The 27,619-nt window shown below is 38.5% G+C and overlaps 1 protein-coding gene across 8 annotated transcripts in view; it reads left to right on the forward strand.

Annotated features, from left to right (window-relative positions):
- The window catches only part of UCKL1 (uridine-cytidine kinase 1 like 1), a 306,712-nt gene that overhangs the window by 67,920 nt on the left and 211,173 nt on the right, over positions 1 to 27,619 (forward strand). For 3 of the 8 annotated variants that reach the window (XM_053711232.1, XM_053711124.1, XM_053711336.1), the window contains exon 2: positions 18,577 to 18,761. The exons of 2 other annotated variants lie outside the window; for them this stretch is intronic. Coding sequence is in view for 2 of the 6 variants with exons in the window: in XM_053711124.1 (XP_053567099.1) it covers positions 18,577 to 18,761 (185 nt within the window). In the remaining 4 variants the exon portion in view is untranslated. Of the gene's footprint in view, positions 1 to 15,155; positions 15,291 to 15,414; positions 15,753 to 18,576; positions 18,762 to 27,619 lie in introns of those variants that run through there. 3 more of the 8 variants (XM_053711066.1, XM_053711280.1, XM_053711386.1) reach the window with 3 other exon arrangements.

Genomic DNA, 27,619 nt, shown 5'->3' on the forward strand with positions numbered 1-27,619 from the left:
CCTGTGACAGAAGCGGTGCACATTCACACATCAGAGATGTTGGCAGCTTTTTAATAGCCATATTGTTTGCTTGAAACTAGTGTGTATGATACAGCATGTGAGCTTTACATTTTTGCATTTTTTATACAGTTTTAAATTACACAAAATATATTTAAAAAAAACTCTCAGCAATAATATAGAACAATGCAGCAACTGCAAAAATGTAAAGCTCCTGCGCTGTTACGTGCATACTAACCTAAAGCACATTATAAAGTTTTCAAAAACCCAACAACAGAGGCGTAGCTAGAAACCACAGGGCCCAGTTGCTAGAATCTAAGGAAAAAAATGTTAATTTGATACATATCTTTTTTTTTTTTACATTTAACACACAAAAAAGTGTGAATCAGATGTCTGCAAAAGGAGGAACCCTGTGCCCACAGTATGTGAGATGGTCTGACCCCCTTTACTGTATATAGTGACACTGTTTAACCCACCAGTACTGTATATAGTGAGTTAGGCACACAGTCTGTAATCTGCCAGTGAGATTGCTGGCCTGACACTACCTGCCCCAGTACTTTATAAAGTGACCTCAGTAGTCAGTGACATGATCCAGCCCCCCTGTACTGTATATTAGGGTTGCCACCCATCCCTTAAAATACAAAACACTTATAAGTTACACATGCTGCAGGGTGTGCAGGGAGGAATATGAATAGTGCTGTCCAGAAACACAATACATGTTCCTCACTGCACACCCTGCAGCATGTGTAACTCATACGTTTCCAGGAAAACATGGCTGAGGTGGCAACCCTAACTGTATATAGTGGTACTGTTTACCCCCTGCCCCCCCCCCCATGCTGTAGTAACAAGGTCTGTAATTTGCTGGTTCCACAAACATACACAATCACATACACACACACACATACATACACACATACATACACACATACATACACATACACACACACACACACACACATACACACACACACACATACATACACACATACACACACACACACATACACACACACATACACACACACACACATACACACACACATAAACACCAATGGGTAAAACACAAATACTAACCCCTGTAGTCAGAGACACTAGTGAAGCATCATGTCACACTCACATGATATCAGTGCAGGCAGTGGCAGGTCAACGTTTTTTATTGAAAACATTTTTTTTTACATTTTTTTTTTAAACTGGCCGCCACCCTCAGGGGCCCAGTTGCAGTTGCGACCTCTACACCCCCTGTAGTTTCGCCCCTGCCCAACAACCTGTCTGATCTGTAAATGAGCAACACTTATGTCACAGGGTGTGAGAATATGTGTGTCCCAAGATGGCGGCCCCCTGAATGAAGAGATGGAGGGGTTAAAAAGGGAGAAAGGCTGTAAAGAAAGCAGTAAAAATAGGAGCAAAAGCAACAGCATAGTGAGTAGTAACCAGATTTGTAGCAGTGCCCAGCAGTTGAATGTCCCTTTAATACTATTCTGAAGTAACAAATAGGGCTAAAGAAATATCTAGTAAAGATGATTGTCAAAGGCAGACCAATGCTTTATATAAGTCATAGATCCATATAATTTCTATAGAACTTAAAGATATTTATTGGTTAATTCTAGTATGAAAACAGTAAAATATTTCTCAGGCTTCATAAAAAGAATCTATACTACAACCAAATACTTGTTCTCATTAGTTTGTATTATCAATTATCATGTTTGTAGTAGTTTAGCTAAGACAGCATGGTTCGCATGTGATAAAATTATTAGATTCATTTTTAATAAAAAGTACATGAAGAATGTATATTATGTGGGAGTTAAAGGGACAGGAAACCTTAACATTTTCTTTCATGATTTGGATAGCACATACAATTTGAAATAACTTTCCAATTTACTTCCATTATCAAATTTGCTTTGTTCACTTGTTATCCTTTGCTGAAGGAACAACATTGCACTACTGGCAGCAAGATGAACACATCTAGTTAGCCAATCACAAAAGATAAATGTGTGCAGACACCAATTAGCAGCAGCTCCCACTAGTGTAGGATATGTGCATATTCTTTTTCAACAAGGGATACCAAGAGAACAAAGCACATTTGAAATAGAGGTGAATTTAAAAGGTTCTTAAAATGACCTGCTCTATCTGAATCATGCAAGTTTAATATTGACTTTCAGATCCCTTTAACCATATTTCATCACAAATTGTGGGGAGCCTTTTTTCCTCATATTTAGCATTGCACAAGCAATGCCGCCCCCTTCTCTGCACAACCAATTGCACAAGATCAGGGCTTGTCAATCACCCAGGTAGAATTAGTTCAGGCGGATTTGCATCCTCAAACTCTACGTTGACGGAGAGGCTTTAAGAAGTGGTGGTTTAACCCGCTGTTTAAAGGGATAGTAAACACCAAAAATGTTATTGTTTAAAAAGATAGATAATCCCTTTATTTACCATACCCCAGTTTTGCATAACCAACACTGTTATAGAAATGTACTTTTTACCTCTGTATTACCTTGTATCTAAGCTGCCTCCTTATCTCAAATCTTTTGAGAGACTTGCATTTCAGGCAATTAATGCTGACTCTTAAATAACTTCACATGCATGAGCACAGTGTTATTTATATGAAACACATGAACTAACACCCTCTAGCTGTGAAAAACTGTCAAATGGATTCAGATGAGAGGCGGCCTTTAAGGGCTTTGAAATTATCTTATGAGCCTACCTAGGATTAGCTTTTAACTAAGAATAACAAGAGAACAAAGCAAATTTGATGATAAAAGTAAATTAGAAAGTTGTTTAAAATCACATGCCCTCCTACTCTTTCATAGTTTACCTAAGATAGCAGATAAATCCAAAAGATATCTCCTATTTATTATGCTTAGCAGTGCTAAATCCTTGGTTCCTAAACATTGGAAATCAATTAAAATCCCCACCCAGGATGAATGGATACAACAAACTGACAGACTTTAATGGAAAGATTCCGCTATATGTGAGACGATAGAATAGAAACACATGAGTATATGCTTAACCTTTGGAAAGCAAACACATTGAATTAGTCGGGAACATCAGGAAATGTAGCTGACATATCGACCATATGATTATTGATAATAGGCAATGGGTCCACCACATCGTGGCCCAATCTGACACCCCCCTGCCCACCCACCCCTCCTTTTTTTCCCCCCTCTCTCGTTTACCTAACACGATAGTAAATCTCTTCCTCTCTTTCTCTTTCCTATAAACCTTTCCTCTGTTTCTTCCACCCTCTATGTGGAAGTATTCAAGACAGTGTTTATTAAAGGTATAGTAAACCTCAAAATGTTCTGTTATGATCCAGATAGAACATACAATTTTAAACAACTTTCCAATTTAATTCTATTATCAAATTTTCTTCATTCTCTTTTTATCCACTGCTGAAGGGACAGCATTGCACTACTGACAGGAAGCTTAAAATATCTATTTAGCCAATCACAAGAGACAAATGTGTGCAGGCACCAATTAGCAGCAGCTCCCACTAGTGTATAATATGTGCATATTCATTTTTTAACAAGGGATACTAAGAGAACGAGGCACATTTAAAAATAGAAGTGAATTCAAAAGTGTCTTAAAATGGCATGCACTATCTGAATCATGCAAGTTTAATTTGACTTTCCTATCCCTTTAAACAATCAAATGATACAACAAATAGCTTGTTAGACGGAATACAAGTGATACAGCGAAGGACTCTACTTTTAAACAGCTGTGTAGCTTTAAACAGGGTTTATATCCAAATTGAAATGACCTATTGTTAAATGAATTATACCAGATACAACGATGGGCTATGAAATTAAGCAGCTGAATAATGCTACATGGGAACTACTCCCAAGTTTAAGTTAATTATCTTGTTAGGTGTACTGAAAGGATTTACGATCCGGTCCGGGACCCTATCCTAGCCAAAGACACTTTTAAAGGGACAGTCTAATCCAAAACAAACGTTCATGATTCAGATAGGGCATGTAATTTTAAACAATACTGGTGTAGACTGTCCCTTTAAAGCTGGGAGTAAAAATGGAAGAACTCTCATAACATGTCTACCCGGACTGGTCAATGACAAAATGTTTATGACCTTCTAATTGTACAATGTCAAATCTTTCCTTTATTGTAATGTTATTTGAAATCTCAATAAAGCCTTTTGGGGAAAATAAAAATAAATTACATGCCCTATCTGAATCATGAAAGTTTAATTTGGACTTTACTATCCCTTTAATAAACATCATTTGCAGGTTTGAAGTCGCGAGCCTGCAACCTATTTGGGCATTTGCCTTTTGATAAATAAGTCATAGAATTCCACAGCAAATAGTCTAAACAATTGCATGCTGTAACAAATTAGAGTATATATTTTTTTCAGTGCAATGACCCTTTAATTTTGCATTGTTAATTCGACTTGATATCCTTTTACATTTTGCTATGGTATACTTTACATTTGAGTAATGCTGCTCTTTATTGGTAATATATTTCACTATAACACTTTGAGCAAGATCTATCATTCATGTTCTCCTATTTTTGCATCTAAAAATGCACACCCAGTTTAATGTCCCAATTTATTATTCTAAAATGCGTCTAAAAATTGGTGAGAGCGACCATAAAATTCTCATAGTCGGTTTGACAAAAAAAAGGGTTAAATTAGATCACCGCAGCCGTATTTTCTATTGTATGACTTGTTAAATTGACTAATTTATCGTTTATGTTTTGCACCTAGAGCATACTCAGCTTTCTTCTTCAAATGCATGCATAAAAGTTCTCCATATATACTGTGGAGAACAGCAATATAAATAATTTCTTTTTGACCTTGTGTTGAAAGGCCAGAGGAGGATTTACTTTTGGAACAACGCCAATGTGTTAAAAAAATGAATGTTTGTAAAATAAATATATTTAAAAAAATTATGTATTGAAACATTTAAGACTTTATTAAATATACATTTTAGTACTTTTGTGTATTTTTGTGAACACGACTAACGAGAAGTTGCTTATTTTCAATAATATATGAGGTACAGATACTAATTCGACAGGAGAGAAAAAAAATCCTATTTTCATAAATTTGGGCCCATTGATACGCTCCTCTGAAGGCGCGCTGAGGTGAATGCATAGGGGATTTGCAAGTAGAATTCTCATTGAGCTTGATAAATCTTGCTCTTTAGGGCATCTTTTACATTGGCACTTTTCCACAGTGGTATATTTTACCTGGCATATTTCATTAGGATTTCCAGATAAAGAGCTATCCAAGCTGCCGCTGACTCTAAATGTAGCTGTCAGATTTGCAATACCAGTTTTATTCTTGTCACAAAAATGATGTTGCCTGTTGTCTACACTGCCTGTATAGAGCACTGCATATATATCAGGCTTGACTTGCTTACATAAAACGCTTTGCCAGTTAAGTCCCTACAGCTCATTTCTACCAGTGATATTGACAGTTAGTGATCCATGTCATTTTTGTCTGGGCTCTCGCTTTCATCCAATCAGATCTTTAGACATAATGACTGAGACACAAATAGTGTGCGTTTGTGTGCTTAGCCAGATGCTTTTCTTTCTAACTTTCTAATATATAATAATACTAATATATATATATATATAGTAAGCAATTTCCAGTTCAGCCCACCAGTAGCCAACTCGCCTGGGTGCAATGATATACCATGAAATAGAAAGCAAAAAAAAATGCCCTCTCAGGACTTTTCCACAAAAAAACAATTTAATGGAACGTTTTCGGGGTTCACAACCCCTTCATCAGCATGCAAAACAAACAAAATTCAACTCATTTATAGTGTTACATATCAATTACAACATATCAACCTAAGTGTCTCTCCAAAGGAAAAGTGCGCCAATTTTTCGAATTTGGAACGCATATTGCGTTCCACAGTGCTATCCGAAACCGGAAGTTGTAATACCTCACTTCCGGTTTACGGATTCAACAGACAAAACGTGAAATAAAAGATAAAGTAGTGTACTCTACAATTTCAAACGTATTAATGTGACATACTAATTTGAGGGACTTATTATAACAACAGTGTGCCACCTTCTAATAAGTGCCAAGAAAATTGTGATGGATATACATTGTCGAACGTTGCTACATCCGGTCGGCATAGAAACAGTAACCATGGTAATCATAAACAACTCTGATTGCCAAAAGGTGCCATAATTTGCAATGGTATGCCAGCTGAATGAAACAACAATATTCATAGTGCCATAAGTAACGTGTACTGAATTATATACAATCATATTGTATATATAAAAAAAGAATACTAATTTAAAAATTGAATAGTTAAAAAATAAAAATTAAAAAATAAAAGTTGGACCATATGACAGTACAATTGATTGGAATGGCAAGTTACAAACGTAATGTTGCAAATGTGAGTGCTGTGACTCATAATGTATCGCCAGTATATTACAGCAAAGTGGCGTTAAACATATATAATGCTACACTAAATTCGCAAGCAAATGAAGATCAGATTAGAGCAGTAGATATATATAACAGTATTATAGGGCTGTGCTATTTGGGCTGCTTTTTCGTTAGGGCACAGTTTTCAATTAGATTAAATTTTGACCATTAGGGGGTAATGGCTTACGACGGCCAAAATGTGCCAACAATTAAGTGAGGGGGGTAACCTTATTTCAGAATTCTAGCCTCCAGTATAATTGCAAGGCAGGGATATATGAGAAGAGGTGATACAGATAAGGATCATGGACATATAAAGCTCATATAGATACTATCCACCTCTGCAATTTATCCAAGTGGATGTGACTTTTTAGTGTCCGTTTATAAGACTGGTGGTGCATGTTAAAGCAATGGGTAATGGCTCACGGCGGACCAGGCTTCCACAGAGAAGGTGGAGACAGATGTCCCACCTAAACTGTGCCGTTAGGCGCACAACACTTCCCCCTACACCTAGGGGAAACTGAAATGTGTGCCAAAACGGAGCCACCATGTCCACCTGGCATACCCCAAGTATGTGGCACCCCAGTTGTGGATCACATAATGCTCTTAAAGTCCGGCATGGTGTTCAGGCCACCTGGTTGTATTGTGCCTAATCTGAACATCCACTGGGCCTCTCGTCTCAGAAGTTGCTTATTCCGGTCGCCACCCCGATCTAATGGGGGTATGTGGTCGATTAGAATATAGCGGATGGAAGATACTGAGTGTCCCTTGTTAGCGCAGTGTCGCGCTACTGGCTGTTCGGAATCGCCGTTTTTAAGTGCTGTCCTTATGGCGTGGCTATGATTAGCCATACGCTCACGAAGTGTGTCAGAGGTCTTCCCTATGTAGAAACAAGAACATGGACAAAACAATAAATATATAACGTGAGTGGTGGTACACGTTATGGAGTGCCGGATGGAGAATGTTCGATTGGTGTGTGGGTGATGGAAAACTTTGGTACCCACTAGGCCATTACACGTTGTGCAGCCCAAACAACGATAGGAGCCCCTTATATTCCTTTTCATCCCTGTTGAGTAACACTGTTTGGGGTCCGTTTTCACCAGAAGGTCTTTGAGATTAGTTCCCCGCTTAAACCCAACCATAGGTCGTAGGTTATGGGTAAATGTGAGTTTTGGGTCTGAAGACATAATTGGCCAGTGTTGTCGAAGAATTTGGCCGATATTTTTTGTCACTGGAGTAAAAGTGGTGGACATAATGAGCTTGTCACTAGCGTCCCTTTTTGGTTTGGGTATAATTAATTCTGTCTGTGTTAGCCTTGAAACAGATTCCACAGCATCATAGATTATCGGGGTCTTGTAGCCCCTGTTCTGGAACTTCTCACCCACTCCTTTCAATTGGGAGACCTCCGTTACAGGATTCGAATTGTTACGCATTGTTCTTATGCATTGTGATTTTACAATGCCCTTTAATAGGGCTGGGGGATGGCAACTATCTGCCCTTAATATAGAATTGCGGTCGGTGGGTTTATGATACAATGTGGTTCCTAATTTGTTAGAATCCTTGAAAACTGTCAAGTCCAAGAAATGAATGGATGCAGTGTCAGCTGTCATCTTAAACTTGACATTGTCAGTTGTGTTATTAAACACATCAAACCATTTGTGGAGTTCCTCCAGGCCCCCTCGCCACACCAAGAAAATGTCATCTATGTATCTGTAATAACAGATGATAGATACGTTCGGCGTATTCCATAGGTACATGTTTTCAAATTGTGACATATAAATATTGGCGTACGAGGGGGCCATGGAGGAACCCATGGCTGTGCCGGCAGTTTGCAAATAAAAACTGTTTTCGAACCGAAAATAGTTTTTAAACAGACAGAATTCAATGAGGGACAGTAAGAATCCTACTGGGGGACCCTCATAAAGGGGGTTACCCGTGAGGTGCTCTTGTATAGCCTTAAGTCCGTCAAGATGTGGTATAATGGTATACAGACTGTTGACATCCAGAGTGACGAGTAAATCATCTGGCTGGATGTCAACAGTCCGTATTTTACGAATGAAATCATTCGTATCCATAACGTAAGACCGTGTTTCTTTCACCACTGGCTGTAGGAGTACGTCCACATATTGTGCTATAGGTTGGGTAAGTGATTCCCTGGCTGACACAATAGGACGGCCCGGTGGGTGGTCTAATGTTTTATGAATTTTGGGGATTGAATATAAGATGGGTATTTTAGGGTATGTGGTAATGCAAAAGTCACGAATGTGCTCGGTTATGTACCCTTGTTCAAATCCCAATTCAATCAATTTGTCAAGTTGTATTTTGAATAGTGTAGTAGGGTCAGAAGTTAACAATTTGTATGTCTGGGTGTCTGATAATTGCTTCAGGATGTCCTCTCTATAATCACTGTAATCTAAAAGAACAATGGCCCCGCCCTTATCGGCGGGCCTTATGACTATAGAGGAGTCATTCTGGAGAGTTTTAATAGCCTTCAATTCATCTCTTGAGAGATTATGTTTCCATAATGTATCTTTTCTTTCTGTGTCCAAGTCCTGTGTTACCAACCTCAAAAATGTTTTGGTACTTGGACTGCTATTGCTGGGTTCAAAAGAGCTAGGTACACTACATTTAAGTTCAATATGGGACTTCTGTACAGACGAATCTTTGTTTTGAAAGAATTCTTTAATCTTAAGAGATCTATTTAATTTGTAAAGGTCTAGTTTAAGATCAAATTCAGAGATTAAAGTGCTCGGCACAAAAGATAGGCCTTTATTAAGAACTTTACGTTCATTATCAGTTAAGGCATGTGCGCTCAAATTGACAATTATGTCCTCTGTCGTGGTCGTCTGGGGGGTCGGTGTCTGATACCCCGCCCGCCTGATATGGGGTCTGTTATGCCTCCCCCTCCCCGAGACCGTGTTGTTACCCCTAAAAAATGACTAGGGGTTGAGTGTGATCTGGGTTCATGTGAGGAGAATTGATCCTGATGCCTATGTTGACCAGGTGGAGTAAACGCAGTGCCAGAGGGGTTCCTATCGGTATCAGTGGAATCTTCACCACTCGTATCTACCGTGTCAAAGTGAACCCGTCTGGTTCTGTGTCTCCTCCTGGTCTGATTCCCCTGTGTGTTGGTCAGCCATTTGTACACTTTTCCCTGCGTGTAATCACTATTGACAGTCTCCAGTTTTTTATTTTTAAATGTGATTAAATCACTCTGGTATTTGTCAATTTGCAATTTAATTTTTGATAACCAGTTCTCTTGGGTGTCATTAGTGAGTGTGATACTATGTAAAGATTCAAATGTTTGTATTTCAGTCCTAACTTTACTAAGGATTGCAGTGACCTCTTCAATAACCAATAATATTAGGTCTAAAGAGCACTTATTTAGACAGGCACTGCATCTTACACCCCTGATGATGCCGACCGGATTCTGTTTGCACCCATCTCCAAAACAATTGGTGAGACCCCAGTTAATTTATATTACTCTTTACTTAAATTAAAAAAAAGAGAGGTTGATTTGGCGTTACATGGCAGCTATCTGTCCGATTATTATAGAACAGGACACATTCCCCGTGGGTTTAGAGTCCACAATGTGCCCACTATTGGGCGTGATAACCCAGATTTCAGAAAAAAGTGGTGTTATATTTTAAATAAGTGCTCTTTAGACCTAATATTATTGGTTATTGAAGAGGTCACTGCAATCCTTAGTAAAGTTAGGACTGAAATACAAACATTTGAATCTTTACATAGTATCACACTCACTAATGACACCCAAGAGAACTGGTTATCAAAAATTAAATTGCAAATTGACAAATACCAGAGTGATTTAATCACATTTAAAAATAAAAAACTGGAGACTGTCAATAGTGATTACACGCAGGGAAAAGTGTACAAATGGCTGACCAACACACAGGGGAATCAGACCAGGAGGAGACACAGAACCAGACGGGTTCACTTTGACACGGTAGATACGAGTGGTGAAGATTCCACTGATACCGATAGGAACCCCTCTGGCACTGCGTTTACTCCACCTGGTCAACATAGGCATCAGGATCAATTCTCCTCACATGAACCCAGATCACACTCAACCCCTAGTCATTTTTTAGGGGTAACAACACGGTCTCGGGGAGGGGGAGGCATAACAGACCCCATATCAGGCGGGCGGGGTATCAGACACCGACCCCCCAGACGACCACGACAGAGGACATAATTGTCAATTTGAGCGCACATGCCTTAACTGATAATGAACGTAAAGTTCTTAATAAAGGCCTATCTTTTGTGCCGAGCACTTTAATCTCTGAATTTGATCTTAAACTAGACCTTTACAAATTAAATAGATCTCTTAAGATTAAAGAATTCTTTCAAAACAAAGATTCGTCTGTACAGAAGTCCCATATTGAACTTAAATGTAGTGTACCTAGCTCTTTTGAACCCAGCAATAGCATTCCAAGTACCAAAACATTTTTGAGGTTGGTAACACAGGACTTGGACACAGAAAGAAAAGATACATTATGGAAACATAATCTCTCAAGAGATGAATTGAAGGCTATTAAAACTCTCCAGAATGACTCCTCTATAGTCATAAGGCCCGCCGATAAGGGCGGGGCCATTGTTCTTTTAGATTACAGTGATTATAGAGAGGACATCCTGAAGCAATTATCAGACACCCAGACATACAAATTGTTAACTTCTGACCCTACTACACTATTCAAAATACAACTTGACAAATTGATTGAATTGGGATTTGAACAAGGGTACATAACCGAGCACATTCGTGACTTTTGCATTACCACATACCCTAAGATACCCATCCTATATTCAATCCCCAAAATTCATAAAACATTAGACCACCCACCGGGCCGTCCTATTGTGTCAGCCAGGGAATCACTTACCCAACCTATAGCACAATATGTGGACGTACTCCTACAGCCAGTGGTGAAAGAAACACGGTCTTACGTTATGGATACGAATGATTTCATTCGTAAAATACGGACTGTTGACATCCAGCCAGATGATTTACTCGTCACTCTGGATGTCAACAGTCTGTATACCATTATACCACATCTTGACGGACTTAAGGCTATACAAGAGCACCTCACGGGTAACCCCCTTTATGAGGGTCCCCCAGTAGGATTCTTACTGTCCCTCATTGAATTCTGTCTGTTTAAAAACTATTTTCGGTTCGAAAACAGTTTTTATTTGCAAACTGCCGGCACAGCCATGGGTTCCTCCATGGCCCCCTCGTACGCCAATATTTATATGTCACAATTTGAAAACATGTACCTATGGAATACGCCGAACGTATCTATCATCTGTTATTACAGATACATAGATGACATTTTCTTGGTGTGGCGAGGGGGCCTGGAGGAACTCCACAAATGGTTTGATGTGTTTAATAACACAACTGACAATGTCAAGTTTAAGATGACAGCTGACACTGCATCCATTCATTTCTTGGACTTGACAGTTTTCAAGGATTCTAACAAATTAGGAACCACATTGTATCATAAACCCACCGACCGCAATTCTATATTAAGGGCAGATAGTTGCCATCCCCCAGCCCTATTAAAGGGCATTGTAAAATCACAATGCATAAGAACAATGCGTAACAATTCGAATCCTGTAACGGGGGTCTCCCAATTGAAAGGAGTGGGTGAGAAGTTCCAGAACAGGGGCTACAAGACCCCGATAATCTATGATGCTGTGGAATCTGTTTCAAGGCTAACACAGACAGAATTAATTATACCCAAACCAAAAAGGGACGCTAGTGACAAGCTCATTATGTCCACCACTTTTACTCCAGTGACAAAAAATATCGGCCAAATTCTTCGACAACACTGGCCAATTATGTCTTCAGACCCAAAACTCACATTTACCCATAACCTACGACCTATGGTTGGGTTTAAGCGGGGAACTAATCTCAAAGACCTTCTGGTGAAAACGGACCCCAAACAGTGTTACTCAACAGGGATGAAAAGGAATATAAGGGGCTCCTATCGTTGTTTGGGCTGCACAACGTGTAATGGCCTAGTGGGTACCAAAGTTTTCCATCACCCACACACCAATCGAGCATGCTCCATCCGGCACTCCATAACGTGTACCACCACTCACGTTATATATTTATTGTTTTGTCCATGTTCTTGTTTCTACATAGGGAAGACCTCTGGCACACTTCGTGAGCGTATGGCTAATCATCGCCACGCCATAAGGACAGCACTTAAAACCGGCGATTCCGAACAGCCAGTAGCGCGACACTGCGCTAACAAGGGACACTCAGTATCTTCCATCCGCTATATTCTAATCGACCACATACCCCCATTAGATCGGGGTGGCGACCGGAATAAGCAACTTCTGAGACGAGAGGCCCAGTGGATGTTCAGATTAGGCACAATACAACCAGGTGGCCTGAACACCATGCCGGACTTTAAGAGCATTATGTGATCCACAACTGGGGTGCCACATACTTGGGGTATGCCAGGTGGACATGGTGGCTCCGTTTTGGCACACATTTCAGTTTCCCCTAGGTGTAGGGGGAAGTGTTGTGCGCCTAACGGCACAGTTTAGGTGGGACATCTGTCTCCACCTTCTCTGTGGAAGCCTGGTCCGCCGTGAGCCATTACCCATTGCTTTAACATGCACCACCAGTCTTAAAAACGGACACTAAAAAGTCACATCCACTTGGATAAATTGCAGAGGTGGATAGTATCTATATGAGCTTTATATGTCCATGATCCTTATCTGTATCACCTCTTCTCATATATCCCTGCCTTGCAATTATACTGGAGGCTAGAATTCTGAAATAAGGTTACCCCCCTCACTTAATTGTTGGCACATTTTGGCCGTCGTAAGCCATTACCCCCTAATGGTCAAAATTTAATCTAATTGAAAACTGTGCCCTAACGAAAAAGCAGCCCAAATAGCACAGCCCTATAATACTGTTATATATATCTACTGCTCTAATCTGATCTTCATTTGCTTGCGAATTTAGTGTAGCATTATATATGTTTAACGCCACTTTGCTGTAATATACTGGCGATACATTATGAGTCACAGCACTCACATTTGCAACATTACGTTTGTAACTTGCCATTCCAATCAATTGTACTGTCATATGGTCCAACTTTTATTTTTTAATTTTTATTTTTTAACTATTCAATTTTTAAATTAGTATTCTTTTTTTATATATACAATATGATTGTATATAATTCAGTACACGTTACTTATGGCACTATGAATATTGTTGTTTCATTCAGCTGGCATACCATTGCAAATTATGGCACCTTTTGGCAATCAGAGTTGTTTATGATTACCATGGTTACTGTTTCTATGCCGACCGGATGTAGCAACGTTCGACAATGTATATCCATCACAATTTTCTTGGCACTTATTAGAAGGTGGCACACTGTTGTTATAATAAGTCCCTCAAATTAGTATGTCACATTAATACGTTTGAAATTGTAGAGTACACTACTTTATCTTTTATTTCACGTTTTGTCTGTTGAATCCGTAAACCGGAAGTGAGGTATTACAACTTCCGGTTTCGGATAGCACTGTGGAACGCAATATGCGTTCCAAATTCGAAAAATTGGCGCACTTTTCCTTTGGAGAGACACTTAGGTTGATATGTTGTAATTGATATGTAACACTATAAATGAGTTGAATTTTGTTTGTTTTGCATGCTGATGAAGGGGTTGTGAACCCCGAAAACGTTCCATTAAATTGGTTTTTTGTGGAAAAGTCCTGAGAGTGCATTTTTTTTGCTTTCTATATATATATATATATATATATATACATTTATATATTTATATATATATATATATATATATATATATATATATATATATATATATATATATATATATATATAAAATGTGTGTGTATTATTTATATATATATATATATATATATATATATATATATATATATATATATATATAAAATGTGTGTGTATTATTTATATATATATATATATATATATATATATATATATATATATATATATATATATATATATATGTATATATATGTGTGTGTGTGTGTGTACAAGTAGAAAACTCTTTATCCAAACTGCTTGGGACCTCAAAAGGTTTGGATTTCGGAATAGTTTGAATATTGGAATATTTGCATCTATAAAATGGGACAGTTTGCAGAGAGGATGTACTACAATATCTTATATAATTTAGACAATATTTACATGTCATAATATTGCTTACACATGTAACCTTAAGGTAGTTTTATATCATTTTTAATACTTTTGTATACATTGTACCCTCAGAACGATAGTACAGTGCTTTAATCAGAAATAGTTTAAATAAATAAAGACTGTTATTTGCATTTTTGAACACAAAAATCAAATCAAAGACAGCGGCAGAGAATATTGTGACTTAGAGGCAGGGGAAAAGTGATTTTTGATAATTTTCCTTTAAAAAAAAATTAATTTAAGAGTTTGGATTTTGGAATTCCAGATTTGGGGATTTGTACCTGTATGTATGTATGTATGTATGTATGTATGTATGTATTGACAGTCACAAAGCTATCCAAATAAATAGAAGAGTGTAATCTAATACCTGCCTTTACTCTTTGCTGTAATTTATTCTTTTATACATAGATTATTAAGTATGAACTATTATAGAACAAGAAAAAATAATCTATTAATGCACAGTGTGCAGACACTGAGTTGTGTGTTTGTGGTGATCTGTTGTGATTGCACATTGTAATGTGATTGGCTGTGCCTGTTTATAACAGCACAGCAGGCTGTGTTTCCATATATATAATGTTTGTGCTATTAATATCAGACCTGGAACATAATCCCCTGATAGGGACAGATGGGACCTGTGAGGATGAGCCTGCCTGTGTGTCCGGACTCAGGGGGGACTGGGTGCTGGAACCTGGGGACACACACGAGGTGAGTCCCCAGTGTGGGTGACACCTACCTATGCAGCACTCTGACACCTCCCATAGGGCTAGTGATCTGTCATACCTTACAGATACAAATGTGTCCAACATAGATGTCCCTGAATCCTGTGCAGTTCTTTCACGCAGGCGCCAAGCTTTTTATTTATTGTGGTTCGTTCCTGAAGGTCCTGTGCCATTCATTCCTAGAGGTGCATGTGCAGAGCAGGGTTCAAGAACTCAGCTATCAATACTCCATCCTAGCACTCAGGTCTGACTTGTAATCTGCAGTCATTAGAGGTGTAAATCATGGGATATCCTTCCCACTCTGGGTCCAGTTACCATTCATCTTGTGTGCCCAGTGGTGGGATGAATCACCTTATCTTGCAGTGTTTGTATGAGCAGCTCACTGTATAAGAGCAAAGGATTCTGCTATCTGTTTGCCCAAGACAACATTCACAACCAGGGACCAAGGGTAATCATTTCTATTAGTGGTGGCCACACTACTCTGTGTGCTCTGTGTATCCAGTTGTATTAAAAGATACTTTATCAAATGGCACTGGGAGTTAAAGTGTTTGTTTTCTAAGTAGCTGAGCAGAACCCTCATTCATAAGTCTTAAAGGGACATGAAACCCACATTTTTTCTTTCATGATTTAGAAAGAGAATGCAATTTTAAACATCTTTCTAATTTACTTCTATTATCTAATTTGTTTTATTCGCTTGATATTCTTTGCTGAAAAGCATATCTAGATATGCTCAGTAGCTGCTGATTGGTTGCTGCACATAGAAGCCACGTGTGATTGGCTCACCCATGTTCATTGCTTTTTCTTCAACTAAGGATATCTAAAAAATGAAGCAAAATAAATAATAGAAGTAAATTGTAATGTTGTTTAAATTTGTATTCTCTATCTGAATCATGAAAGAAAGATTTTGGGTTTAGTGGCCCTTTAAGTGTGGGGTGGAGAGAGTAGTATTTTATGGTCCACAGTATTTTTGTCCATAGTATTGTTATAAGAATTGTTAGTAAATTATATGTGAATAAGAAAAATGCCATGGGTGTAATAATGACCAATAAAGACACTCACTGTGTTTCAACGCTTATGATGTCCTTGTAGATGCAGCATGTGAGTGCACCTCTTTTTACCATCGGGTTATATGAAATATTGTGGCCGGACTGTTATCCGACTGACGCTTGTCCGACGGACATTTGTCGGACGGACAATATTCCGAAAGACATTTATCCGGCTGCTGGGTGGGAATGAAGCTTAAAAATCACGGTTTTATAACATTTTTAATAGTGGACTGACAAAAGACAATTAAATCAACTTATATATAACATTTATAACATTTTTAATAGTGGACTGACAAAAGACAATTAAATCAATTTATATATAACATATTAATTATAATATTATAATTATAATAATTATATTATGTGTTAAAAGTATATCGTGAGGGTAGGGACCCATGGATAGGTTCCCAGAGGCGGTTGCGGCGCCCGAGTCACTGATTGTAACAGAAAATTTTGGATCGTATCTGCCCTCGGCCGAATGCATCTTGATTTATTTAAGTAAATCTTATATATTATGTGCTATTGCCTTTAAAAAGTCTAATCTTGAGTATTCACTGTATTTTTCTAAAACTTTCATTATCCTGTTGTTTATGATTTCATATTTTTTGTTTGGTTTTCTCAGTTCAACTCCAGAATTAATTTTTTCAATTGTTAACTCCCATTCTGCTTGTTCTTTTCTTATTTTTGAAACTAGTCTGCAAATGCTTGGGTGGGTTATAGACATTTGTTGGTCAAATGCTCTGTGCCATCCTTCTAGAGAGTTGTTTGTTCTAGGTAACCCTAGTTTTGTTCTTTCAAAAGTGTTCCACATCGTAATATCGAAAGTAGGTTTTCTTCTTGTACCTTGTTGTAGTTCGCCAATCCAGGTTTTTTCAAAATAATTTAAAAATTCAGATAAAATGTTACTGTTTTGTTTTTCTATTGATTTTACAAAGTCATTAAATGTTTCAACTACATCTTCCACTGGCACAAATGCTAATGCTTCTAAGCATTTTATGATCAGAGCATTTTTTTCATTATTATACCATATTTTTAAGCCCAAAGATTGTATTTTTCTCCACAGGCATTGGGAAAAATGGAAAAAGCATCCATAAATTATTGTATTTTGTAAAAAATTTGTCATGCAATTTATTGCTGCTCTTTCAAAATCTACAGTAATTGATATAGGATTAATATCTGGATTTTTTTCTTTTATAATACTAAAAATTAAATTATAAGTTTCCTGATTTTTATTTTTTGATATGCAGTATACTAATGGTATGGTATGGTTATCTTCTATTAATGTATTGTATACAACTGAAAACCTAAAGGAGCTGAGTCAAATGTTCCGTCACAGAGCCAGTGTTGTTTTTTTGAAAGAAGATCTACATTTTTTTAGTAGACAGAATGATTAAATTTTCACTTTCGTACATGATGAAATCTTCTCCTCTGGTTGTTTTTCTTAAATCATCATTTAAAATGTTTCCATTTGGTGTTGTTCGATGTCGACGTACCATTCTGGCAAGAGTTTCTTTTTTAGGTAGAGCTCCTGCTGCTTCAAGGGGGAAATTAGATGTGCAATTTTGTATTATGCTTGATGTTACTTCTGAATTTTTAGCAACTTCTTTTATTTTTTCAATTGTTTTCATAGATAAAATTCTTGCTGCATTAGGTGGATGTGAATGATTTGATGCATCTTTTTCAATTATATCATTAATGGTTTTTAGCCTTCCTCCACAAAAACCTTTTTTTTCACATCTCCAATATGTGACATTTTCTTTTTTTTTTGTCTACAATGTATGCATAACCTTCATATAACATTTTTCTTCCTCCTTTACACGTCTTTATGAACTCCATTTTTTTAATTTGATGTTTTTTTTAACTTTATTTATTTAAGTGTTTGTGTTGTTTTTTTACCTCAGTAGCCACAATATATATTTAAATTTTCCGCTTTTTTACTGATGACAATTACGCAATTACGTGATTGCGTGATTGTGCTGTTCGGCGTGCAGTCGGAAGCAATGTATTTCGGACATATGTCTGACGGACGAATGTGTTTTGGCATTTTGTCCGTCGGAATTTTGTCCGAGCACCATGAAATATAAATACTATACCTACAGTAAACCAGATTAATGTTTTAGTGTAATGCCTATCTCATTTTTGTTTTCCTATTGTTTGATGATAGATATGACACATGTTGCTATAGGATATTGTCAAACAACATTTTTTTATCATATTTACTTGCAGTGCAGACCCCAGTCATAATCTGTTGCCACCAGTTGGTTCTGGACACTCCTCACGCAGAAGAACAACCAGCCAATGTAAATCTGAGCCCCCCTTACTCAGAACCAGCAAGAGAACCATCTACACTGCAGGGCGCCCACCTTGGTACAATGAGCATGGTACACAATCCAAGGAGGCATTTGTTATCGGTAAGGAGTGTTTAAGCATCTTATATATTCTTACACAAAAACAGTAATACACTGCAGGCATCGCATACAGGAGGAATTACTGAAGTAAAGTGTTAGGATGAAGATGCTAAGGTGCACAAGCAGATACTCATAAACACAGTTATACTTACACACGTGCATCTGCCCTCACATATCGCAAAACAGCCATATCCGCAACATAGAGCAAAGTATGCATAGGAAACTCCACTCCGATATAGAGAATCACAAGCACAAGCAGCCATAAACAGGATCACAAACACGTTAAAGGGATATGAAACTCATTTAAAACCATTAGAAGAAAATAGGAAACTTTTTTTTTTTTATTATCAAATTTACATTGTTCCCATGATATTCTTTGTTGAAGAGATACCTAGGTAGGCATCTGAAGCACTGCATGACAGGAAATAGAGCTGCTATCTAGTGCTCTTGCAAATGGATAACATTCTTGTAAAACTTGAGACATACAAAGAGGAGACCGGCTAACCATCCGCAAATAAATCCAAAGGAGTAATAGGTAAGATGCAAAAAGCGGGTTTATTTCACAGGTACAAACAGTGCATTAAAAACAGAAAAGGGCAAGCAGAAAAAAGCACCAAACGGACATACTCCGTAGGTTACAGTACAGTAACAACAAACATACGCGTTTCGTGAGGGACTGCCTCACTTGTTCACTGCTTAAACTGTGTACTGGTCTGTAAACCTATATAGAGAGGTATCTATGTTAATTGAACAGGTGTGTTCCATTAAATACTTTAACTACTATGTAAACTTTTTAACCCCTCATATATACAGGCTGCGATAGACAGTGTTAGCACAGGATTGCAATATTATACAATTACATTGTGGAAGAGATATATAAATACAATATTAGACTATTATATATGTAAACTCATTTTGTGCATATAAAATGAAAAATTCTTACCACAAAATAAAGTATATTGAGACAACAAAAAATAATCCAAGAATAAATGAAAAAATGAAAAAAGTCTCATTATTTAAAATGCCAGGATGAAGTGCATTATACAAACAGATTAACGTCTGACTCAATATTTAAACCAGAAGGTGTCCTAGTGTTCATGTTAAAAATCCACCTGACCTCCTTCTTACTTAGCTGATATTCCCTGTCCCCCCCTCTCTTAGAGAAGGGCACATGATCAATTGCCTGAAAAAATGCTAGGGAAGAATCCCCTTGATGGTCAAATTTAAAATGTGAGGCCACTGAGGTAAAGATATCTGGGTCATTTATGTCTCTGATGTGTTCCAATACTCTGTCCCTCAACCTTCTTTTTGTCTTTCCTAAGTATTGGACCTGGCAACCTTTACATGTCATGAGATACACTATATGTGTTGAATTACAATTAAGATTATATCTAATTGTATATTCTTTCCCTGTGCTATATGATTGAAAGGCATTCCCTTCCGTAATATGATCACAGGTTATGCACCTAGTGCCTCTACATTTAAAACAGCCCGATCTAGTTGGTAGCCAAGTGCCTCTTTTAATTTCTGGTAAAAAAGAAGGGGATACATAAATTTGAATACTTTTAGCCTTTCTGGACACAAATTTGACACCACTAGAGATCACTTTCTCCAGAACAGGGTCAGTTTGTAAAATTGGGAGACTTTCTTGAACAATGTCACAGATTTTTCTGTACTCCAAGCTATATGGAGTACTGAAGACCACCTTATTAGGCAAATTTAAAGTACTGGAAGATAATTTACTTCCCTTCTTGTATTGCAGAAGGGACTCACGTGGCATACTATCTACAACTTGTCTAGTTTTTGACAATAAATGGTTATTATATCCCCTATTTTGAAGTCTACTGCACAGATCCTCACTCTGCTTTTTATACAGGGTTTCACTAGAGCAAATTCTCTTTGCCCTAATGAATTGACCCTTAGGGATAGCTTTGAGTACATGTTGAGGATGACAAGATCTATAGTTAAGAATGGTATTACCACTTGTCGGTTTTCTATGTAAATCTGTCACAATCAACCCATTCTCAACTGATACTTCAATATCCAAAAACTCAATCCTTGTTGTATTCTGATATTCAACAAAGCTCAAATTAAGATCATTGCAATTTAAATACTCCATAAATTTAGATGCAGACTCCTCATCTCCATCCCACACCAATAGCAGGTCATCAATATAACGTCCAAAGTAAATTGTATGTTTCTTAAAGGGGTTACTATCTGCATAGACGTGGAGCAGCTCCCACCATCCCATATAGAGATTGGCATAGGAGGGGGCGAATTTCGCCCCCATAGCTGTTCCACGCCTCTGCAGATAGTAAGACCCCTCAAACAAAAAATAATTAAAAAAATTAAAATGTTTAAGATCCTCTGAGAAACCAGACATTCTGTCCAAAATATTAGAAACTGATATAAGACCTGCCTGGTGTGGGATGGAGGTGTAAAGTGAGGCCACATCCACTGTAATAAATCTATAAGTAGATTTCCAATTGATAGTTTGTAGAGCACTGAGAACTTGTGTAGAGTCCCTAATATAAGTATTTAATGGAACACACCTGTTCAATTAACATAGATACCTCTCTATATAGGTTTACAGACCAGTACACAGTTTAAGCAGTGAACAAGTGAGGCAGTCCCTCACGAAACGCGTATGTTTGTTGTTACTGTACTGTAACCTACGGAGTATGTCCGTTTGGTGCTTTTTTCTGCATGCCCTTTTCTGTTTTTAATGCAGTGTTTGTACCTGTGAAATAAACCCGCTTTTTGCATCTTACCTATTACTCCTTTGGATTTATTTGCGGATGGTTAGCCGGTCTCCTCTTTGTATGTCTCAAGTTTGCTGACGTCATTGGACCAAGACGTCTGGATCTGGCTCCTATCGGCATCCGTAGGAGTGTGAACAGTGCACACGCTGGAGACGCGCTGTACAGGATCGCTGAAGAAAGCAGCCCATCATACTGCCTGGGGGTAAGCACCGCTTGCTTTGTTTTTCATTCTTGTAAAACTGCTGCCATATAGTGGTCCAGAAATGGGCCGGATCCAAGGTATGTGCCCCTGCTTTTCAACCAAGAGAACAAAGAAAATTGATAATAGAAGTTATCAGAAAGTTGTTTAAAATTGCATGTTATATCTGAATCATGACAACGATTCTTGGGTTTCATATCCCTTTAAGGAATCCTAACTTACATAGTAACACTTAGGAAAAAAAGGAATGTCAATATAAATGTAATGGCATACAAACATATTACTGGATCCCACTGCTTATAAGGTGCATGAACATTTTATTCCTGTTCTATTTTCTCCTGAATTTCTAATCACTATTAATAAGCGTCTTTCTGTTGGCACATTAATTGCTGCAGGCAGGGGAAGAGATGTACAGCAGAATTTGTCACACCGCTCTCTATGTATCAATTTGTAGTGACAAGCTAAAGAAAGTCATTACGCTATGATAATACAGTATGTTTCAAAGGGCAGGCTTTAGTTATCACTTCATCTAATGAGAAGAGTATTTCCGTGGAAAAGCTGAATTTTAAGTCTTTATTATAACAAAGGTAAAGGAACAGTAAGATCAAAAGTAACGCTCATGATTCTGATAGAGCATGTAATTTAAAAAAAACTCTCCGGGGGGGCAGAGCAAGCTCTGCATCTGAGCGGTCGCAACTCATAATAGTTCCACTTATGACCTTATGACCGCTCAGTGCAGCTAAATTTTCTACTAAGCTGGGGTGTATGATCTGGGGAGACTACACAAGTACCCTGAACACCTGACTATTGAGGATTCACATAAGATATTGCCGAGACTACGATCGCAACAACTATTGAGGATCGGCCATTTCTCTTGCAAGGTGTATCCAGTCCACAGATTCATCCTTTACTTGTGGGATATTCTCATTCCCTACAGGAAGTAGCAAAGAGAGCACACAGCAAAGCTGTCCATATAGCTCCCCCTCTAGATTTCACCGTTTTGTAAAATTGTGTGCTCTTTTTATCTCTTAAAGGCACAGTAACGTTTTTTTCAAATTGTGTTTTTTATTTGATTAAAGTGATTCCAAGCCTGTTTGTGTACTCTACTAGTCTGTTAAACATGTCTGACACTAAGGAAAATCCTTGTTCAATGTGTTTAGAAGCCATGATGGAACCCCCTCTCAGAATGTGTCCCACTTGTACTGATATGTCTATACACTTTAAAGATCATATTGTTGCACTTAAGAATGTGGCCCAAGATGATTCTCAGACTGAAGGTAACGAGGGTAGCCCGTCTGCCTCTCCCCAAGTGTCACAACCAGTTACGCCTGCGCAAGCGATGCCTAGTACCTCTAGTGCGTCTAACCCTTTTACATTACAAGACTTAGCGGCAGTCATGGATAATTCTCTTACAGCCTTCTTATCTAAACTGCCCGTGTTACCTGCAAAGCATGATAGCTCCGTTTTAAGAACAGATTATGAGCATTCTGACGCTTTGGTAGCCGTATCCGATATACCCTCACAACGCGCAACGGATTTGATGTCTGAGGGAGAAGTCTCTGATTCAGGAAGGGTTCCTCCCCAGACAGATTCAGATACATTGGTTTTTAAATTTAAACTAGAACACCTCCGTGTTTTACTTAGGGAGGTATTAGCTACTCTGGATGACTGTGACCCTTTGGTGATCCCAGAGAAATTGTGTAAAATGGACAAGTACCTAGAGGTCCCTGTTTACACGGATGCGTTTCCGGTCCCTAAGAGGATTGCGGATATCGTTACTAGGGAGTGGGATAGGCCAGGTGTCCCTTTTGTCCCCCCTCCTGTTTTTAAGAAAATGTTCCCCATATCTGACCCCATGCGGGAGTCGTGGCAGACGGTTCCTAAGGTGGAGGGGGCTGTTTCTACACTAGCTAAACGCACAACCATACCAATTGAAGACAGTTGTGTTTTTAAAGACCCTATGGATAAAAAATTAGAGGGTTTACTTAAGAAAATTTTTGTTCAACAAGGTTTTCTTCTCCAACCTATTGCCTGCATTATTCCTGTAACTATTGCAGCTGCTTTCTGGCTTGAGGCGCTGGAAGACTCGCTCCAGACGGAGACCTCATATGAGGAAATTATGGATAGAATTAAGGCTCTAAAGCTAGCTAATTCTTTTATCGCTGACGCTGCTTTCCAAATAGCTAAGTTAGCGGCGAAAAATTCAGGTTTCGCCATTTTGACGCGCAGGGCGCTATGGCTAAAGTCCTGGTCGGCCGATGTGTCGTCTAAATCCAAGCTTTTGAACATTCCTTTCAAAGGGAAGACCCTATTCGGGCCTGAATTGAAAGAGATTATTTCAGATATCACCGGGGGAAAAGGCCATGCTCTCCCTCAGGACAAAGCCTTTAAAACAAAGAACAAAGCTAATTTTCGTTCCTTTCCCAATTTCTGGAACGGCCCCGCTTCATCCTCTCCGGCAGCAAAGCAAGAGGGTAACGCTTCACAGCCCAAGGCAAACTGGAAACCTTACCAATGCTGGAATAAGGGTAAACAGGCCAAAAAGCCTGCAGCTGCCACCAAGACAGCATGAAGGGGTAGCCCCCGATCCGGGACCGGATCTAGTAGGGGGCAGACTCTCTCTCTCTTCGCTCAGGCCTGGGCAAGAGATGTACATGATCCTTGGGCATTAGAGATTGTAGCCCAGGGATACCTTCTAGAATTCAAGGACTCTCCTCCAAGGGGAAGGTTCCACATTTCTCGTCTGTCTACAGATCAGACAAAGAAAGAGGCGTTTTTACGCTGTGTAGAAGATCTACATACAATGGGAGTGATCCACCCAGTTCCAATTGCAGAACAAGGACTGGGGTTTTACTCAAACCTGGTTGTGGTTCCCAAAAAAAGAAGGAACTTCAGGGCTTATGGTCTCGGGAAGAAACTCTTCTCCCGATAAACATTCTGGAACTGAGGGCGATATTCAACGCTCTTCAGGCATGGCCTCAACTAACGGCGGCCAAATTCATCAGATTTCAGTCGGACAACATCACGACTGTAGCTTATGTCAATCATCAGGGGGGAACAAAGAGTTCTCTAGCGATGACGGAAGTAACCAAAATAATCAGGTGGGTGGAGGATCACTCCTTCCTTCTCTCAGCAATTCACATCCCAGGAGTAAAAGTCGTCAGACTTTTCACCCGGGGGAGTGGGAACTCCACCCGGAGGTATTTTCCCAGCTGATTCAGCTATGGGGCACCCCAGAGTTGGATCTGATGGTGTCCCGTCAGAACACCAAACTTCCTCTCTACGGGTCCAGGTCCCGGGATCCCAAGGCGGTATTGATAGATGCTCTAGCAGCGCCTTGGTCCTTCAATCTGGCTTATGTTTATCCACCGTTTCCTCTCCTCCCGCGTCTGGTTGCCAGAATCAAGCAGGAGAAGGCTTCGGTGATTCTGATAGCGCCTGCGTGGTATTCAGACCTAGTGGACATGTCATCTGTCCCACCATGGACACTGCCAATGAGGCAGAATCTTCTAATACAGGGTCCGTTCAAGCATCCAAATTTAGTTTCTCTACGTCTGACTGCTTGGAGATTGAACGCTTAATTCTATCAAAGCATGGGTTCTCTGAGTCAGTTATAGATACTCTGATTCAAGCTAGAAAACCTGTCACCAGGAAAATCTACCATAAGATAGAGTCCAGAGTCTATCCGTAGGACTTCCTACGCAACGATGTCATCTATGTGCGAGGCCCTTTACACTGCGGCCCTTCATAGTAAGGGATAATCCAGCGATGTACATGATCAAATCTGGCGTGGTGTAACAGCTTTGTTATAAAACTTGATACTTTAGCCAATTGGCTGGAATGTCCTTTTGGGTTAATTATACTGTGACACTTTCATGAGAGCAACTTTATCTGAGAAACGTGTCTAGTTCATAGTTATTGATTCATGTTTAGCACATACTCTGTTAGTTCCGTAGTTTCTATTTACACAGTTAACGCAATTTCTTATATGTCTCGTTTTGAGCTGTTGGATCTAACATGTTTTTGATTATAACACCTATACAGCTCCAAATGTAAATATTTATTACATGGCTTTAGGTACGCTGATGATTCATATGGAAAATGAGTAGTCAGAGCAACACTGAGCTGCAATCACAGTGAGATGCTATGTCAGTGGAGAAGCTCTAAATACTTTATATAATAGATCATTATAATAGATTATGAAGTCTAGTAGTTTTATCCTTACCACTTTACTAATGACTGTAATGTTGGTTACTTTCTATGTACATCAAAACTCTATTAACTAGTCACCCCATTGAGTGCCCATTACACCTATTACAAGAAAAAGGATTATTTGAGCGCATTCATCAATTAATATTGAGCTCTACAAAGCATCTTAAATTTAGAGTTTCTTATGGGGCTACTCTAACAGAACAACACATTTTAAGTTTTAATTGTCCCTTGGAGAACAGAGACCTAGATTTAGCTTAATGAGAAATGTGAGTTACTTTTTTCTACTTATTGACATAGCCTTTACAAGTACTCCCCTTACATAATATTCCAAGCCATAAAGGTGGGATCAATATAACACCCTGCTTATAGCTCTAGTAGTATTAATGTGGATTATATAGATGAAGCTGTCCATATATCCTTCCTGGAGCAGACCTTTTGTTATGTATAGATTCGTATTCACACCATTTTACTAATTAACAGCGTCTTCCCAATGGTGGCCCTTTAGGGCCTTGAGAATTGTATAGATACGTGGTGAGGGGTGAATGCATACATCATATGGAGCATTACACGCAATATCTAAAGGATGTTAACACACCGTCTTATCTAGGGCTCTCTAGGTATATAATCTATAATGGATATACCTTATTTTGTTAATTACTATACCTTGAGCTATCTAGGTCCCTCCCCACTACTCATAGAAACAGTAGGGCCCTCCTTTAAAGCCCATCTTTATAACTATACAAAATGACCCTCACTCACTCCCTCTACTTCACTGCTCTGGTATCCTATATGGCTCCGCTTCCCATCCCCTCCCCCACTTCAATTAGAGCGGCTCTTGCCCGCTGAACTTCCTTTCCCCCTCCTCGCTAATTTGGTCCAAAAGCGACCAAACTGATCCTAATCCACACTTGTCCCAACTTTACTAGAATAAATTATTTTGTGATTGTTCTTTATGACAATGTGGAGACCATACTCTCTATTTAAATAATATAAAAATGAGGTTTCATTATCCATCAATGACTTACTAGTCTCGCTTGTCTCACAATACTATTTTCATCTACTAAATACTTGTTGTAAATTCCTTTAGCCACAATACTAGTAGTGTGAACACCAGATATAATTGTATATTTCATAGTTATCGTATTTATATTCTTCTTGAGATGCTCACACTGTATGCCCAGAGTTGTTATATATCTCTACTTCTTTCCTATTTTTGTGGGTGAATAATATATGTTTCAATGTTTTGTTCTTAATGTCATTGGATGACTATTGTATGTAATACTTCTCATAACCTCAATAAAAAATGTATTTAAAAAAAAAAAAAAAAAAAACCTCTCCAATTTAATTCTGTTAACAAAAACTCCTACACTACAGAAAAGCTCTTTATTAATGAATAAATTGTAAAAAAACACAATACAATTTCTATAAACTGTGTACTGGCAGACAGCTGCCAATACCTAACATGGCTGCTACTAGTGAGAGGGGGGAGGGTTAGAGAATTATTTGGCAGGGATCAGTGAGGTAGGAGTCTGCGGAATCTGTTGGCGCTCTACAAATACCTGATGATGATGATGATGATGATGATGATGATGATGATGATGATGATGATGATGATGATGATGATGATGATGATGATAATAATAATAATAAGAGGGTTAAGGAGGGATCCCTAGTGGAATATTTGTTGG

The sequence above is a fragment of the Bombina bombina genome, chromosome 1 (assembly GCF_027579735.1).
Source record: "Bombina bombina isolate aBomBom1 chromosome 1, aBomBom1.pri, whole genome shotgun sequence".
NCBI classification, from domain to species: domain Eukaryota; kingdom Metazoa; phylum Chordata; class Amphibia; order Anura; family Bombinatoridae; genus Bombina; species Bombina bombina.